Raw genomic sequence first — 16,896 nt, 5'->3', positions numbered from 1 at the left:
ATCACCTCCTGCCTCTTGGAGAAGTCATGACACCCTGACATATAATGAGAAACAATGCAAGCGTGACAACTCAAACGACTACATGACCTGCTCGTCACACGGGGGGGGGGGGGGGCTCACTTATTAGCACTTTATAAGCAGTACAGGTGATTCACAGGCAAATTACAGCACCAAGTATGCAAGCCAAATATTGCAGAACATAAATTCAAAGACTTGCTTGTGTATTGAGAACACGTCTGAATACCAATAAAACATTCAGTGTATGACAGGATGCATCAGCACAGGAACTGCTTTTATCTATGACACAGAAGTAAGCATGTCAAAATGATTCTCCAGAAAGCCAAAAAAATAAAAACAAAGCTCATTTATTGGCTGTTTTCTTCTGGGTCACACAAGTCTGTGCAGTCTCTGCTTTTTCTTTTTCCGGATACTCTGACCAAAAGTGGCTTTCAGCTTGCACAAGCAGCAAAGCTCGAGAGCTGGATCAGGTTCAAGGAAAAAGCTGATGTCTGCAGCTGCAACAGAATTCTTTTTTTGAGAAATAAAGTCACTAAAAGGCTCTGTGCATTCATCATCGGTGACACAGTCACTCAGGTGGCAACAGTGATGACTAGGTTAAAGCCCACCCTGCACCCATGGTGCAACCACAGAGGGGTTTTTACCTAATTTTGCTGATTAGACTTTGGAAAGTCTTCATGTGGGTGTGTGAAGACAGTTCAACTGAAACCCAGCAGAAACGTTGACGATGGAACAACTTACACATGCATGTTACATATGAGATGGTTTAACCACGCCGAATAACTCAAAGCAGCTGCACGCTTTAGAAAACATGCAAACTGAAGCATGCCAACACCGGCATTTAGCTCAAAGTACAGCTGGGCCTGGTTTATGCTATAGCTGTGATGCAGTGGTGGGTGTGGTTATATCAGAGTAGTTTTATGAATATGTAAATTATGTGCATCCCTATAAATACTGACAGTCAAATGAAGCACACAGGGAGTGATCATGAAACTCTTAATGGATTTCAGAGGGTTAAAAAAAAAGACTTTATATGCATCATCGCACCTCATAGCATTTCTTCCATTTCAGTGTACATGGGGATGGGTTTGATTCACGAGGCTGAAAAATGAAGCCAACATCAAAGTCTCAAAAGCTGCAGTTCCTCTAACATCCACATGAGGCAGGCTCAGTCCCCACAAGCTCCCATGTAAAATTGTCCAAGTTTTGGTCTCTATGGACACTTTTCCCTTAATAACAATTTTATGGCCTGTTCTCTTTTTTTAAATAAAGTTTTATACTGGAGTTATACCGATAAAATTTAAAATGCGGTGTGTGTGGCCTTTTTGATTGACAGGTGTGCCGACACAGGTGGCTGTAGCTATAGCTGCCTGCAAGGGTTCACCTCCACTAACGAGTGTAACTGAACTGAACCATGTTTGTGAGTGAAATTCTAGTCTAATGGCTGTTACTTAGTGTTACGGCTGTGTGCCGTGTTGTGTTGGTGTGCGTGGGATCACCGTCTCTCTCTCTCCAGCCTGGGCCAAACTCAAGGTGTGTCCACTTCCAATTAGGGACACCTGGTATAAAGAGGGGGATGCGAGACGCGGAAGGGGAGAGGAAAAAGCGTGGCGAAGGGGCCAGGAGCAGCGGACAAGTGCTCGTGAGAGGGTTGCGTTACTCCCGGTGGGAGGGTGGCTTACGGTATCTGTTGGCCGACAACAGACGTGGTCCGGGGATCCAGAGAAGTGGGTTTTCTTTGAGGGAGGTGTTGAGTCCGTTTAGCGCTATTTCCTGCTTTTAGCCCTTTAACGGGACAGGTAGTGTCTGCAGTTTGGGGAGTGTTGGGCTGATTTTAGGTGTGTGGAGCTTTCCTCTTTTTAATCGTATGTTACTTCCCCCGAGCCCCCTAGATTTCTTAGGGGGAACGTAACACTTAGCAATAATTAGCAGGCGTCTGTGTGCAGCTTGCTAACTAAGCCTGCTAGGTTCAGGCTACTTGATTGGGTAGTCGACAGGTGTGTCGTTAGCTCTCTGTGTCTGGGGCTCGAGCCCCAAATGTGCTTTGAATAGCTCCAGATCTCAAAAAATAATTATTTATTAAAGGGCAGACATGTTCACACATCTAGATGTTAGATTCAACTCACTGTCATTGTGCGCACAAGGCACACAACGAAATGATCGTTCCAGATCACTCATCCAGAGATGAGCATCTGCGGTTATGCAGCCAGAGACCGGCACTACCGTTAGGCAATGTGGTTTAAGTGTCTTGCCCAAAGACACAACGCAGCACAGGGACAGGGGCTCGAACCTGCAACCTTCCGGCTGCAAGGTGACATATGTGACATCTAAAACAACCCTGTCTCTGACCAGCCTGTCTTAATCCTATGAACCAATCCCAACAGCAACCCTCTAGCAGGTCCAACATAAGTCAGCGCCTGTAAGCTGTGACTGTTGTTTGGTCCGGTAAACTGTACTCAACAATGCGTAGGACTGTAGCAGCTGTATTGCAGTGCAGGTTGATCTGGTGGTAACTTGCTTAAGAATTTTTAAAATGGTTGTAAACGTTTTAAAAAAGGACATGAGGACAGGTGAGAGGAGGTGGAAGAGGAGCTGCCTCCTGCTGCTGCAGGAGACACAGGACATGAGACGGTCACTGCCTCAGACACAATCAGAGGCTCTCAGTCTCAGTCTCACATGTCCGGTTTCTCGTGCAACTGAAAAACAAATTCATGGATTTAACAAAGCCATTCAGACCATTTTGCGAATAGTGAGAAATGGCAACAAATTTGAGTCTTAAACAGCAGCACGGTCACGCTTCTTTTCTCCTCTCAAACTGTACGCATACACTGGCACATGAAAGTGAGTAACTATGGTTGCAGGGAGATGCTCTTCTGTCCCAGTATATGATCTGAGGTTATCTCCATGCAAAATCAAGATTGCAAGTAACTCAGTGTTAACCTAATTTAAAAAATACAGTGTATGTATACTCTCCCCTCCAAAAGTATTGGAACAGTGAAGCCAATCCCTTTATTTTTGCCATAGACTGAAAACATTTGGGTTTAAAAAAAATATGAGACAAAAGATCAACACCTCAGCTTTCATTTTCAGGTATTTACATCTGGACCTAATACACAGTTTAGGAGATAGCACCTTTTGTCTGAACCCACCCATTTTTCTCATGAGCAAAAGTATTGGAACATGTGACTGACAGGTGTGTTTTGTTGCCCAGGTATGTCCTGTTACATTGATTATTCAAATAATAAATAGCACTGAATGTCTGCACTCAGTTTAAGAGTTGGGATTTGCCTGTGCAGACTGTGCATTCATAGTTAGAGGAGCAACCAACATGAAAACCAGAGAGCTGTCTGTGAGTGAAAGATGGAAAATCAACCAGATCCATCGCACAAACCTTAGCCATAGCTAGTATAACTGTTTGGAACGTCCCGAAGAAGAAAGTTGTTGTACTAAGTAACAGATGTGGAACAGGAGCTGAAGACAGAAACATTGTAAGTGCTGTAAAGAAAGGCCCTCAAACAACTGTGTGAAGAAGAAGTGAAGGTGTCACAATCTACCGTTCACAGAAGACTTCATGAACAAAAGCACAGAGGCTTCACCAGAAGATACAAACCACTAATTAACAAGAAGAACAGGAAGTCCAGGCTTGCCAAGAAGTTCAGAGACAAGTTTCAGAAACTCTGGGACAAAGTTTGATGGACTGATGAGACAAAGATGAACCTGTCATGGTACCGGGCTGGTAGGAGGGGTTTTGTTTCATCAGTCTGTTCACCTTCTAGGTTACTGGAGTTCACACCTGGGGGTGATCGGCTTATTAAGTGCAAGGTATTTAAGGACCCGCTGGGGCAGTCATTCTCCGCCAGTTCGTTCCGTCCTCCACGGTGAAGCACGGGCTCGTTTAATTCTGTGCTCACGTCTTTTCTGTGTTTCTGACATGAGTTTTTTGTCCATTCCAGGAGTTTGTTAGAGGAGCCCGGCTCACCGTTTGGGGAGATACCATCTTTACTTATTGGCCAACCTGCTTGTTTTGCTGCTGCGGTCTCCTGCCTGCCCACTCTCCACCTATACCCAGCAGCGCATTCTGGATCTGCTCTCTGCATTTGGACTTGTCTCACTACGTTGCTCATCTGCACGTAATGTAAAGATCTACGTTTTCATCACTATCTCTGTTATTTCACCTGGCTCCGCAGTCACAGACGTTTTTCCCTTTTTTACAGACATCGCTCCTGTTTCCAGCATTGTTCAGACTGAGTTTCCTCCGCCTGTAGCAAATCCATTCGTATAAATAAAACCTTGAGCATTTGATCCTGGTTGTTTGTTTTGGGGTCTATCAGGTTGAGCCATGACAGAGCCGTTATCATGGTGATGGAGAGGCTAAAGTTTGGAGAAAGAAAGGATCTGCTCAAGATCCCAAACATACAAGCTCATCTGTGAAACACAGTGGAGGTGATGTCATGGTTTAGGCTGCATGGCTTCTTCTGGGACGGGCTCGTTAATCTTCATTGATGATGTCACCATGATGGCAGCAGTACAATGAACTCAGAAGTCTATAGAAACATTTTTTTCTGTCGGTTTAAAGAAAGATGCAACCAAACTGATTGGGAGATCCTTCATCATGCAGAAAGGTAATGACCCAAACACACCAAAAGTACAGGAAGTGGAAGGTTTTAGACTGACCGAGTCAATCTCCAGACTTAAACCCTACAGAGCATTTTAGCTGCTAAAGAGGAGACTGAAAGAGGCTGCAGTGAAAGCTGGAAAAGCACCACAGAAGAAGAATGCAAAAGTTTAGTGATGTCAGTGGGTCACAGGCTTGATTATTGCAAGCAAAGGATTTGCAACTAAATATGAAGTCTTATTCACTTTAATCATCCTGTCAGTCACATGTTCCAATACATTTGATCACAATAAAAATGGGTGGGTTCAGACCAAAGATGCTGTTTTCTGAACTGTGGATCAGATCCAGATGGAAATACCTGAAAATAAAAGCTGAGATGTTGATCTTTTGTCTCACATTAACTTTTTATATTAAACCCAAATGTTTTCAGTCTACAGCTAAGATAAAGGGACTGGCCTCACTGTTCTGGTACCTCTGGAGGGGAGTGTATATGGTGTATATTACTGTTGTGTCCAGATCATTATTTACATTGTTCTCTTTACAAAGTCAGTTACTCCATCACACAGGAAAACGTGTGCACTCTGTGTCACTAATGTCATTTTAGAAGAAAAAAATGAACTTTTCATTTGAGCGCATTTTGTGTAATATCTCCAGTTTGTCTTGGTATTCAAATATATGCATGTCTGGGTATTCAAAGTATTTCATAAATAAGATTATATTTACCCACTTTGTTACAGTCCTTGCCCACTGTTTATTAATGAAATCTAATGGATACATGAAGACACTACACAGAACAGTTTGTGTGAAATAAATCAGACAAATACAGTGTACAGTAACAAAAACTGAGTAAAAAGGAGAGTGATCATTGCACTCAATGTAAAATAAAAGGAAAAAAATAACAAAAGAGGAAGTGATGTGGTTGTGAAGACAGATACTGTGTGATTTTAAAAAGAGCACAAAATCCAGTAGAATTAAAAAGCAATAAAATGCTGATTGATGTACATCTGTAGCTGCATTAAATATTGGTCTGTAGACGGCAGCCAACAGTGCTGGCATCCAGCAGTGACCACTGATCACTATTTACAGTGGATTAATATTTTGCTTTTCTGCAATCTGATATTTGTTAATGTGCTTAAATACATAATTGTTTGACTCAGTGTAGAAAAGAAATTCATAAATGATGTGTTCAATACTCTATCATCATATGCTGATTGCTTCCCTTTTACAATCAGGACAGGAGAGAGAAGAGGAGGAGAGCAGAGTGCAGCAGACTGACGAAACACCAAAAGAGCAGCAAAGAAGAAGAGGCGAGCATCCAACAGACAAAACATATTTTAAAAAGCTCCGAGACCGGGGCTGGAAAAGTTTAAAAATCAAACTAACACTGTACAAGCTCACATATGACTGGTTTAATTTTTTTTCTCACAGTTTTACTACTGCTGCTTAAAAAAAATGCAACAAAGCTGAAGAACTCAAATTACTCAAAATGTGAAAGACAGCTGAACACATATGACTTCAACCTTTAGGTAATGGACAGTGTCTGACATTTTATATCAATTTTAATATAAAATATAGTAAATAACTTTTAAAAGGTGCTGTTATTGAGCAAAAATCCAAAGGATTTCAGGGATGGGCTAAGCCCCCAATGTTTCAAGCTCCCAGAAACACCCCTGGCTCTAACTTCACAGTCCAGAAAACCATGCTGGTGACTCCCAAAACTGATAAACCAGTAAGTTGTTGCATGGTGGCTACAGCCATCTTTTACTTACAGTCTATGCTTTGATTGTATTTGATTACATCTGACTCTAGCTAAAAAATTTTTTAAAAACTCCTTTCAAATCGCTCATGAAACATTTTAAAGTACTTTGATATATTTCATAAAATGTGCTGTCAGGATCTCACTTTTTTACATTATAATAATAATAAATTTAATTTATAAGTGCCTTTTATGACACCCAAGGACACTTTACAAGGGTGAAAACAAGACAAACAACAAAAAGCACAAATAAGAAACTAAAGTGACCCAAAGAACTAAAGCGACTATGCAATTTTGAACAGGTAAGTTTTGAGTCGTGATTTGAAGATATGAAGAGAGTCAATATTGCGAATATCTGGTGGGAGAGAGTTCCATAGCCTGGCAGCAGAGCAGGAGAAAGCTCTGTTCCCCATAGTACTGAGGCGGGCAGGGGGAACAGTAAGGTGGATAGAGGAGGAAGAGCAGAGGGATGAGGAGGTGATGTGAAGAAGTTCAACTAGATAAGGAGGGACAAGGTTGTGGATGGCCTTGGATGCGAACAGGAGGATTTTGAACTGAATTCTGAGCTTAACTGGAAGCCAGTGGAGTTGCTGTAGGACTGGGGCGATGTGGTGAAATGAGGGGGTTCTGGTGATAATGCGAGCGGCTGAGTTTTGAACTATTTGAAGCTTCTGGAGGGATTTTTGAGGGGAGGCCAATTAGAAGGGAATTACAATAGTCAATACGGGAGGTAACGTGACTATAAACATGATATGCGGGGAGAGAGAGGGGCGGAGGCGATTTCTGTTTCATAGGTGGAAATATGCAGACCAGGTAATATTATTGATATGGGAGTGAAAGGATAGAGTGCTGTCAAGGATGACAGCCAGATTCTTAACCTGAGGGGAGGGGGAAACTGAGGACCTGTCGATGGTGAGGGAGAAACTGCCAACTTTGGATAAGGTGGATTTTGTTCCGATGAGGACGAACTCAGTTTTGTTGCTGTTCAATTTAAGGAAGTTTGAGGTGAACCAGGATTAGATTTCAGATGAGCAGGTGGTGAGCGAGGAGGGTGAGAGGGAAGAGTTAGGCTTGGTGGATAAATAGAGCTGGGTGTCATCCGCGAAACAATGGAAATGGATGTTGAATTTAAGGGGAAGGAGGTAAGTGATGTAAAGGAGGGGCCCCAGGACAGAGCCTTGAGGTTACAGGAGAGGGGTGGGACTTGACAGACTTAAGCTGGATGAACTAAGAACAGAACCAATCAAGAGGGGTGTGGCAGATGCCAATGGAAGATAATCTGTAGAGAGGGATGATGTGGGAGACGGTGTCAGAGGCTGCACTATGGTAAGTACCCAAACCATGGACATTCTGCTGTGCTGAAGCACTGTAGGACTTTCCTTGTTTCTCTTATTTTACAGACTTCATGTCATCCTAACAGAACTGATCCTGAACAGAAAAACTGGCCACAAATGTTTTCTGTCTGGCTCAGCAGTTCTTCCGTTTTTAACTCAACATCTTCCATCCCTCAGCCTATCTGACCATCGGTACTCTCTCCATCCTCTTCACAAAGCCCTCCCTCACTCTTCACATACACTCAGCTCTAAGTGTCTTAAAAGCTCCCATCTCTCACCTCTCTTACCAAGTTTTATGCCTTTGCTTCTATTTCTACATCCCAACTGGTCTCATCCCTCTCTCCTCTCCTTTCCTTCCAACAGCATTTAAACCTCTCATGCTGCAGCCTCCTGATATCTTGTGAGGTGAGTTTTTATTTTCTGTGCTGGTGTGATGTTTGGGTGTTATAGCGAACAAAGCTATGTGTTAAGTAGAATGATACTGAACGTAATACACACTGAAATATGAGGAGAGAACTTGGGCTATAAGAAGTGTTACATTAATTTACTCAGCAAGAAACAAACGTTGTGGAACAGAGTGTAAATGTCAGATTCCATTTTAAAGTTATGCAGCTAACATGCAAAAATAAAAGAACCATTATCTCCTTGTACTTTTAACATAAAGGAAAAGAGTGCTAAATGTATATATATATATATATATATATATATATATATATATATATATATATATACACAGATTATGTATGTTTGAATGCATCTGTTTTATGTGCATTTCAAATTTGTACATGAAATATCCCAAAGTGGAAACTTTTTTGCTTTTCTCTAAAAGACGACTGGCTGGACAGGGAAAAGTTAATAAATCAATAAGTGTTATGACCCATTATGCTCACTTCCAGTGCCACACAGCTCTGTATGATCCACAGCTCAGAATAATCCTCATTTACTTTATCTGGGCCTTGGTGTCTCCCTTTGAGACAACTTTTTTCTGATTGGCTGCCCTTCATGGCCAGCAGGTGGATGGGGTTACTCACAGCTACAGCCTTGCCTATTAGCAATATTCCCTCTCTATGACTCTATTAGGAGAAAAAACTGTCACTGGGATTATTTGTACACTATTATTATATGAGCAACCTTCACTGAACAGTGTTTATTTAAGAGAAAATACCAAAATGCAATCCCCTAATTTACATTTTCGCTTGCCAGTTTTCTCATAGTGTGGTTATGTTTTTGCCTTCCATCTGAACAGAAATGTATGGGCACCATATGCAGTTTAATGTAATCACTGGGGACTACTACATGAGGTAAATGCATGTTTGCGTTTTAAGACAGGTAAAGTGTTCTGAATCAGATCAGTCACGACTGCTCGCTTGCAAACCTGCTATAATTACAGTGCAGTATGTTTGTATAAGCTGAAAGTATCTGCATGTTTATACTGGCAGAATGTGAATGTGCACATCTGAGCTGTTCATCCAACAACCAACTGTCAGTATTTAACACACTGGATCAGCTGCTGCTGATATGCTCTCACCTTTCACCTGTGCATAAACCCACATGTCCTTTGGTTAAGAGAACTGGAGAGAAGGTCTGACTTACCATATTTATTGAAGACACTGGCCCGATACTGTTCACGTATATGTCGACGTCGATGACAGTGGGTTTAACTGTGGGGGAGATGGGGGGGAGGGGAGAAATGGAAAGTCAGTGCTGGTTGAGATTTTCATTTCAGCACCATACCTGCCTCTCTGTAAATCAAAGAGAAGCAGAGTGGAGATGCATTAATAAAAATTTAATGTTCAGGCTTATTTAAAAATGAGCAGCAGCTGCGACAAGTGACCCTTTGGGAGTTATGGTTGTTAAAATCTTCATCACATAAGCAGCTGGGATAAAGTGTTCTCTTGAATGCAGCAATTATGCTGCATTTTCACCAAGGAACAAAGTAACAGGCCACAGACTTCACAACACAGCACAGAATTACACTTTAATTTCAGACAAAGACGTCACTGATGACAACTCCATGTAGAATATCAGATAAACATCAGAAATAGTCCACTGGGTCTCAGTCCCACTTATCCCTGCATGTTTTCATCCTCACCAACTAATCATGAAGTGAATTACACTCAGGATGCCACATAATGCAATTAAGTGATGAACCAGCAGAGTCTCCGTCTCTGACTGGACCAGGATGAAGAGCTGTGGAGTTTTATAGCTTCTACCTCACCTGAAGGTAGTAAATGACAGCACAAATTAAAAAGGCCAGAACCTGACGTGATCTCATCAGCAGCAGAAATTTGCACAGCTAGCGAGGAGCTAACGGAGGAAAAAGGTTCGTTTGTAAGCTACTGATTTAATCACAGCATAAAATAATTATTTCACCACAGACGTGTGGAGATGAGTCAGTCTTCACACAGGTTTCAGCTGCACAATATACCTGCACAGTTTTGGCTGTTGTATATATTTTCTTTCATTGTTTAAGTCAAACTAAGGTAAAGGTAACTGAATCTAGTTGTTTTTTTTGTTTAAAATCAATATAATATTTGACATTTTCCCACAGTAATAAAATGTTTTTGCTCTCTGCTGAATTTATCAACATCATTTAAGATTTTTATTATTTTTTGGATTGTAAACTGCATTTTTTTTTTTCTCTTTTTGCAAACTAAATGCAGCTTACATTACAGGGTGGATAGTTAGACATAAATAGGTTTTAGCAGCTACAAGCAATTACTGTAATAATTTTTTGACTGTTCAGCAAAAAATATTGTTTATTATATGTTCAGTGTGGTGGCGCCACGGTGCAGCGGTTAATCCTTTTGCCACACGTGAAACAGACACTGAGCCAACAATTTTCACACCAGGAAGTTCAGCCTCAGGCTTTCAAACACAATCCATGCATCAACAAACATCAATACACACATTCCAAGCACACCACTTTAGAGGAATGGATTTATTTATTAATTTATTAGCAATTTACACTTTAACTCCTCCTACCAGCTCCGCCTCCTCTGGTCATGGAGGAACACCCCCGGTTTTCCCCACCACTGCTGCTCTCGGTCGTTTCATGGTCAGGTGTAAAAGTGTCATTTAAAGCTCGAGCTTTAACGGCTAAGTGGCAGCTGTGACACGCTGCTGCCACGAGCTTTCACATTTGCATGGCAAAGAGCTCCTCCATCAATTTACATTACCTGTCTTCAGAGTCTTCACGTCCCAGTCAATTAAATCCACAGTTAGAATTTTTCCACCTGCCAGTCTCCCTTCCAGCGCTTGCTTCACGTGCTAACAGATGGCACATGAGAGAACATTTCTGGAGAGCTCCCGCTGAGGCAGCTTTTCAGAACCACTACATTCATAACAGCACAACACCTGGTGAGCAAACTAAATGGATACACTGTAAAATGTGAAATATCTGGAATATTTGTCCAAATGACTCCAACACCTCTCATCATAACTCTTTTATACATGTCATATAACCACCACTGGGGACAGGCTGCAAACACTCCAACACCTCCCACCCACAGGTGAACTCAGCGTGTAGAAGCTGTCAGAAAATAATGTCAGCTAGTGCAGAGGGATATGTTCTGGCGGCAGAGCCACCACAGACCTGGACACAATTTACCCTGATAGTTGGTCAGTAACACACTCTCGTCTCCTCACCTGTCCTAAACACAGAGTACACACAAGAAAAAAAAATCTAAAATTCTCACCAAGTCAGTCTTCAAGCAAAGGGAGAGATCTACATTATCAGCATTTCATAGCAGTCAACATTTTAACAACAAAGGGAGGAAGAAAAAGGCCCAAACAAGCAGAATGCTTTTAAAACTGACTCATGGCCCTTTTCCCAGAAAAGTTTCTTCTTCTTCCGACTGCGCATGTGAGTCACAGCACATGCTTCATTATATAAAAGAATACTGCTGTGTAACCGTGCTTTTCTTATGTTCAAATGGATCAGCATGGATCTCTAAACTAAAATGTTCAGCAGGAAGTGCTGAGATGTTCTTACGGTGCAGTGAAATGCATGCGGAGGTCGAGGTTTTCAAAGGGCACAGATTTGATGACAAATTCAATTTAACCCTCAAGTGACTCAAGCCACTTCAGCAACTAAAATGATGATTATATTTTATACAAGAATACAGTTCATAATGGCTCCATTTGTGCTTCTCATATCTGTACTGCTTTCTTTATCTATGACAGATTCAGTGCTGTGCAAAAGTCTTGGGCCAACACTCATTTCTGGTTTTTTACTAGGAAAATAGGAAATAGGTACAGCAATTTATTTAAAACGTGCAATCATACATGGAAACACAGGATATACAGTGTATCACAAATGTGAGTACACTCCTCACATTTCTGCAGATATTTAAGTATATCTCTTCATGGTACAACACTGAGAAAATGACACTTTGACACAATGAAAAGTAGTCTGTGTGCAGCTTATATAACAGTGTAAATATATTCTTCCCTCAAAATAACTCAATATACAACCATTAATGTCTAAACCAGCAGCAACAAAAGTGAGCACACCCCTAAGAGACTACACCCAAATTGAGCACTGCTTGTCATTTCCCCTCCAAAATGTCATGTGACTCGTTAGTGTTAGAAGGTCTCAGGTGTGCAACATGGCACCTCATGGCAAAGAACTCTCTGAGAATCTTAAAAGATGAATTGTTGCTCTACATGAAGACTGTTATATAAGCTGCACACAGACTACTTTTCATTGTGTCAAAGTGTCATTTTGTCAGTGTTGTCCCATGAAAAGATATACTTAAATATATGCAGACATGTGAGGGGTGTACTCACTTTTGTGATACACTGTATAAGACAAAAACAGTACGGTTCTAACAAGCTTGAAGGTCCATATTTGGTCTGACCACCTTTATTCTCCAGCACAGGCTGAACTCTCTGAGGCAGCTTTCTGTCATTTCTTTAAGCCACCGGCCTCGAGGGCCGGTGTCCTGCAGGTTTTAGATGTGTCCCTGATCCAACACACCTGAATCAAATGGCTGAATTACCTCCTCAGTATGCAGTCAAGTTCTCCAGAGTCCTGCTAATGACTTCTATATGTGATTCAGTTGGGTTGGATCAGGAACACATCTAAAACCTGCAGGACATGGGCCCTCAAGGCCTGGAGCTGCCCACCCCTGCTTTAAGCAGTCTTTAGGAATAGTTCTCCAGCCTTTTTGATGAAATGCAGCCCCAAACATGACACAGCCTCCACCATGTTTTACAGATGGCTGTAGACGCTCATTGTTGGGCTTCCCTACTGATCTTGTCCGTATATATTGATGACAAGCTGTGTGGGTTCTTTCTGGGTACTCCAGACATGAGGAGAACATGCAAACTCCACACAGAAAGGCCAATTGGAGGATTCTAACCCAGGACCTTCTTGCTGTGAGGCAACAGTGCTAACCAGTGTGCCACCATGCTGTCCTAGTTGAACCAGAAGTTTCAAACGTGGATTCATCACTCCACTTTCAGTCCAGTTCTTGTGTAATGTGGCATGCCTCAGCCTTTTCATGACAGTCGCCCTTCCACTGAGACCATTTCTGATGAACTAGATCAGCTGAAGGGCCAGATGCATCTCTCAGGTCCTGAGTCACGTCTTTGATGGATTTTTTCCTGTTTCTTAAGGACGTGACTTTCATACTGGTCAACTGCTGTGGATAGTTTTTCAGGCCTGACACTCATTCTTTTGTCCTCCACTTGTCCAATTCCCCCGTTTTTTTTTTTTATAAGGACACCTTGCACACCATGCTGAGATATGGTGTACAGCCAAGTTTTCAGCTAATAGCTTTTTGAGAATAACCTCGTTGGTGTAAAAATACTATTTTATGCTGTCAAACTATGTTATCTTTGACATTTTTCATTCACTACAATACACGGGTACATACGCAGACACAGATGATTATGAAAAAACCAAGAAATTCTGTTTTTTGACTTCAGCATGAAGAATGTAGATGTACGATCCTTCATGCAGGCTGTATAGCTAGAAAATAAATCATGATTTTTATTTTAATCCAGATTGTGAGACCTAGGGTTTTAATAGAAAAACAGATAGTACAATACACTGAAGTGGCATATAAAAATCCTGTGGCACTCTCAGATAAAAGAAATAACAGAGATTTTGAATTAACTTTATAATTCCTGACATCCACTCACTGGTCATATACAGGAACTGCAGCTTTATTCACACAAAGCACGGCCGTGCTGTCAAACAGTTACGGTGACCGTAGCCCTTTAGCTGCTCCAGCCATCACAGTCACGGTGTTCCATTACTAGCCACCCTCCATACCAGACAATGTGTGTAAATCACATCTCAAACTAATAACAATGAGAGAGCAGCACAACATAGCTGATAACTCTGTAACTAAACACATAAACACCGACATGAATGCTGCCATGAATGTTTTACGTTCATCTGATCCAAACAACAACAAAAAAACGCCGTGTCAGCTGATCACACGACCTACACTCCATGTTTTAACATCGAAAAACATTATACCACTCCTCATTGTACGCTGTACATTAAAAAAAAAACTACTTTGATTAAAAATCACGTTAGTAATCCGCCGCTAAACTGCTGCGTATAAGGCTTTGAGTGGGGGTCAATTGTTAGATCGCGCACGGTCACACATGTACGCGCACGAGGAAGCACATGCACGCGCGTTGCTTTTTTCACACCTAGGTGTGAAGTGCCACATTATTATTACTACTAATGTCGCATACGGTACTGGAGAGTCCAGGTGGTGCAGGATGAAGTGCAGTGCCATGTTGACCACATCATCTACCAACCTGTTGGCTCTGTAGGCAAACAGAGGTGCAGGATGGGGGTCGGTAATGTATCTGAGATGAGACAGCACAGCAGGCTCACATGTCTTCATAACTACAGAGGTCAGAGTGGCAGGTCATTAAGGCTTGTGATGCTTGTTTTGTGGGTGGCAGGAATAATGATGGAGGCCTTCAAGCACTGATATTCAAAGCTGCTTTGACTGTGAGTGGTTGCAGACCTGGTACCTGTCTTTGGAGCAAACATTTCAAATATAAGAAATAATATAAAGTTCACTGCACACAGTCTCAATAGCCATGGCTGTGCCATGGTCTCAGCCACTGTTTTACATGTTTATAGTGTGACTATAGTTGAAAATACATTAAGATTGTGACTGTCAAAATGTGATGACTAATTACTGACGACAGCAAACGACTACAAATCAAAGCTTATATTGTTAAAACCATCCATATATTTTCCATCATCTTTGTCCTTCCCAAATAGGCCAATTCCTGTATGAAAAGATATAGAAGAAGATCAATAAATTAATGGTAGGAAATTATTTGGAAATTTAAAATGGTTAATGGGCATAAATGGTTAAGATGATGCTTACTTTTGGTCTTACCCTCCATCACTTTTTGTTCCTTTTGCCCCCTAAAAATTATAAATCTCTGATGGCATGTTCACACCAAATGTGGTGCACAAAGTGTATTCTGTGGGGCGAATTGATGTGAATTTGCACCTGCTGATGCAAAGACAGGTTAATCTGCATTTGCACAACTTAAAATGTTTCAGTTTCTAAAACTTTGCATCACGACTCATCAGCAGAGAGCCTCCTGACACCACCAACAGTCAGGAATGGAAGATACGTTTACTGCCAGTCTGAGGACAGCGGGAGCTTTAAGGTTCACTTATCTTTTTCAGAAAGGAAAAAAGTTGAGGACTTGGAGAAAAGTGAGTAAAATTGTGGGACTTCATGGTAAGTTCATGTCACTTTGACTCGATTCCAGCTATTTGTACTCCTCCTCATCCCCATTGGCTGAATATTTGTGGGTTTCCACTGTGATTGTATTTGTAGGAATAACATGAGGTGAAACTTTGCTTTTTGTTTGGTGTGAATACATCAATCTCTTTAGCCTTTACCTTGGCAGGTACTAGCTAAATGACTGTAGCATTATCATCTGATCACCACTGATCCAGCAATGTTCTTCGCATTGATTAATATTAGCTAATGCCAATCATAAACACATCGCTCCCAAATGTAGATGAGGTATTATTCTATGTAGAGTGGGGACCCGGGGGAATCTGGGTTACAGGTACTGAAGACTTTCTTCTATTTTTAAAAATTGTCCAACATGTCTGATCTGGTGCTAATTTAAGTTTTACAGCACTTTCCTGTTTGTATTTCTTTGACAAACTGCATGATGGGCCTTTAGCCTGTCAATTTTGTGTGTTTGTGTGTTTGTGTGTGTGTGTGTGTGTGTGTGTGTGTGTGTGTGTGTGTGTGTGTGTGTGTGTGTGTGTGTTATTTCACTTATTTTCAAGTAACCTGGTATTATTAGCTCTTCAAAATTTATAACAAGTGCTGGTGGTCCAGCATATAAAGTCCATTGCATGCATTTAAAAAAAAAATTAACTGTCATTGTTGACCAGGCCAAGTATGAAACAGGTTAAATTTGTGTAGCCATAAGTGTCTTGTTTTTCAGCATGACTGATAATCAGCTGCCACAGTTAATGATGTAGTCAGTGAAAGCTGCTAAAGTCATTTCTGCTACTATGGCCCAGAGAAAGAAATGACTAGAAGTTAAGAAACCACTGTTCTGAAAATGAGAGAGACATTCATATAATCTGCCACTGATATTATTACAAACATGAATGGAAAGCTTTCCTTGTGTTGCAGCAAAAACAGACCTTACGGTGTGGGCTATGAAAGAGTAAAACCAAAGATAGTTCGGTATTTAAGTACAACTCAGGAAGATGTGTATCTTTGGCAGTGAAGCTGTATCACATTACTTTCTTCATTATGTACAGTGTAATTATGTGGCAGGCTGTAATTCAGCACCTGCATACAGTGCCACTTAGCAACAGTCAGGGTGTGACCGGTCCTTCGGTAAATGGAGACAGCTCATTAACTTTAGGGAAAGTGATGGTGTGAACTAGAAATTAATTAGCATTAGTCTGTGGGTTATTTATACTGTATGTGCAGCCATCAGAGAATATTATCAATGCTCACTTTAACTATATCTATATCAAACTATGTCAAACAAAATCTATATTAACTATATCAAATACCAACACTTTAAATGTCTGATGATGGTCAGCTTTAAATAACCCGTGAATGAACTGCGCTGTAACGAGCGCTTGGAGACATTTATAAACTCCTCCAGTGAGCGGGACAGGGAAGCCTCTTAGGAGA

At 41.3% G+C, this 16,896-nt stretch overlaps 1 protein-coding gene across 2 annotated transcripts in view; it reads right to left on the bottom strand.

Moving 5' to 3' along the window:
- Nucleotides 1–16,896, bottom strand: part of gabrg3 (gamma-aminobutyric acid type A receptor subunit gamma3) — an 81,391-nt gene that overhangs the window by 46,634 nt on the left and 17,861 nt on the right. For both annotated transcript variants that reach the window (XM_030728264.1, XM_030728265.1), the window contains exon 3: nt 9,317–9,384. In XM_030728264.1, coding sequence (XP_030584124.1) covers nt 9,317–9,384 — 68 coding nt within the window. The remainder of the gene's footprint in view (nt 1–9,316; nt 9,385–16,896) is intronic.

This window comes from Archocentrus centrarchus, chromosome 4 (assembly GCF_007364275.1).
Source record: "Archocentrus centrarchus isolate MPI-CPG fArcCen1 chromosome 4, fArcCen1, whole genome shotgun sequence".
Taxonomy (NCBI): domain Eukaryota; kingdom Metazoa; phylum Chordata; class Actinopteri; order Cichliformes; family Cichlidae; genus Archocentrus; species Archocentrus centrarchus.
Note: the sequence above shows the minus strand (reverse complement) of the source record. Positions and strands in the feature narration are given on the sequence as shown.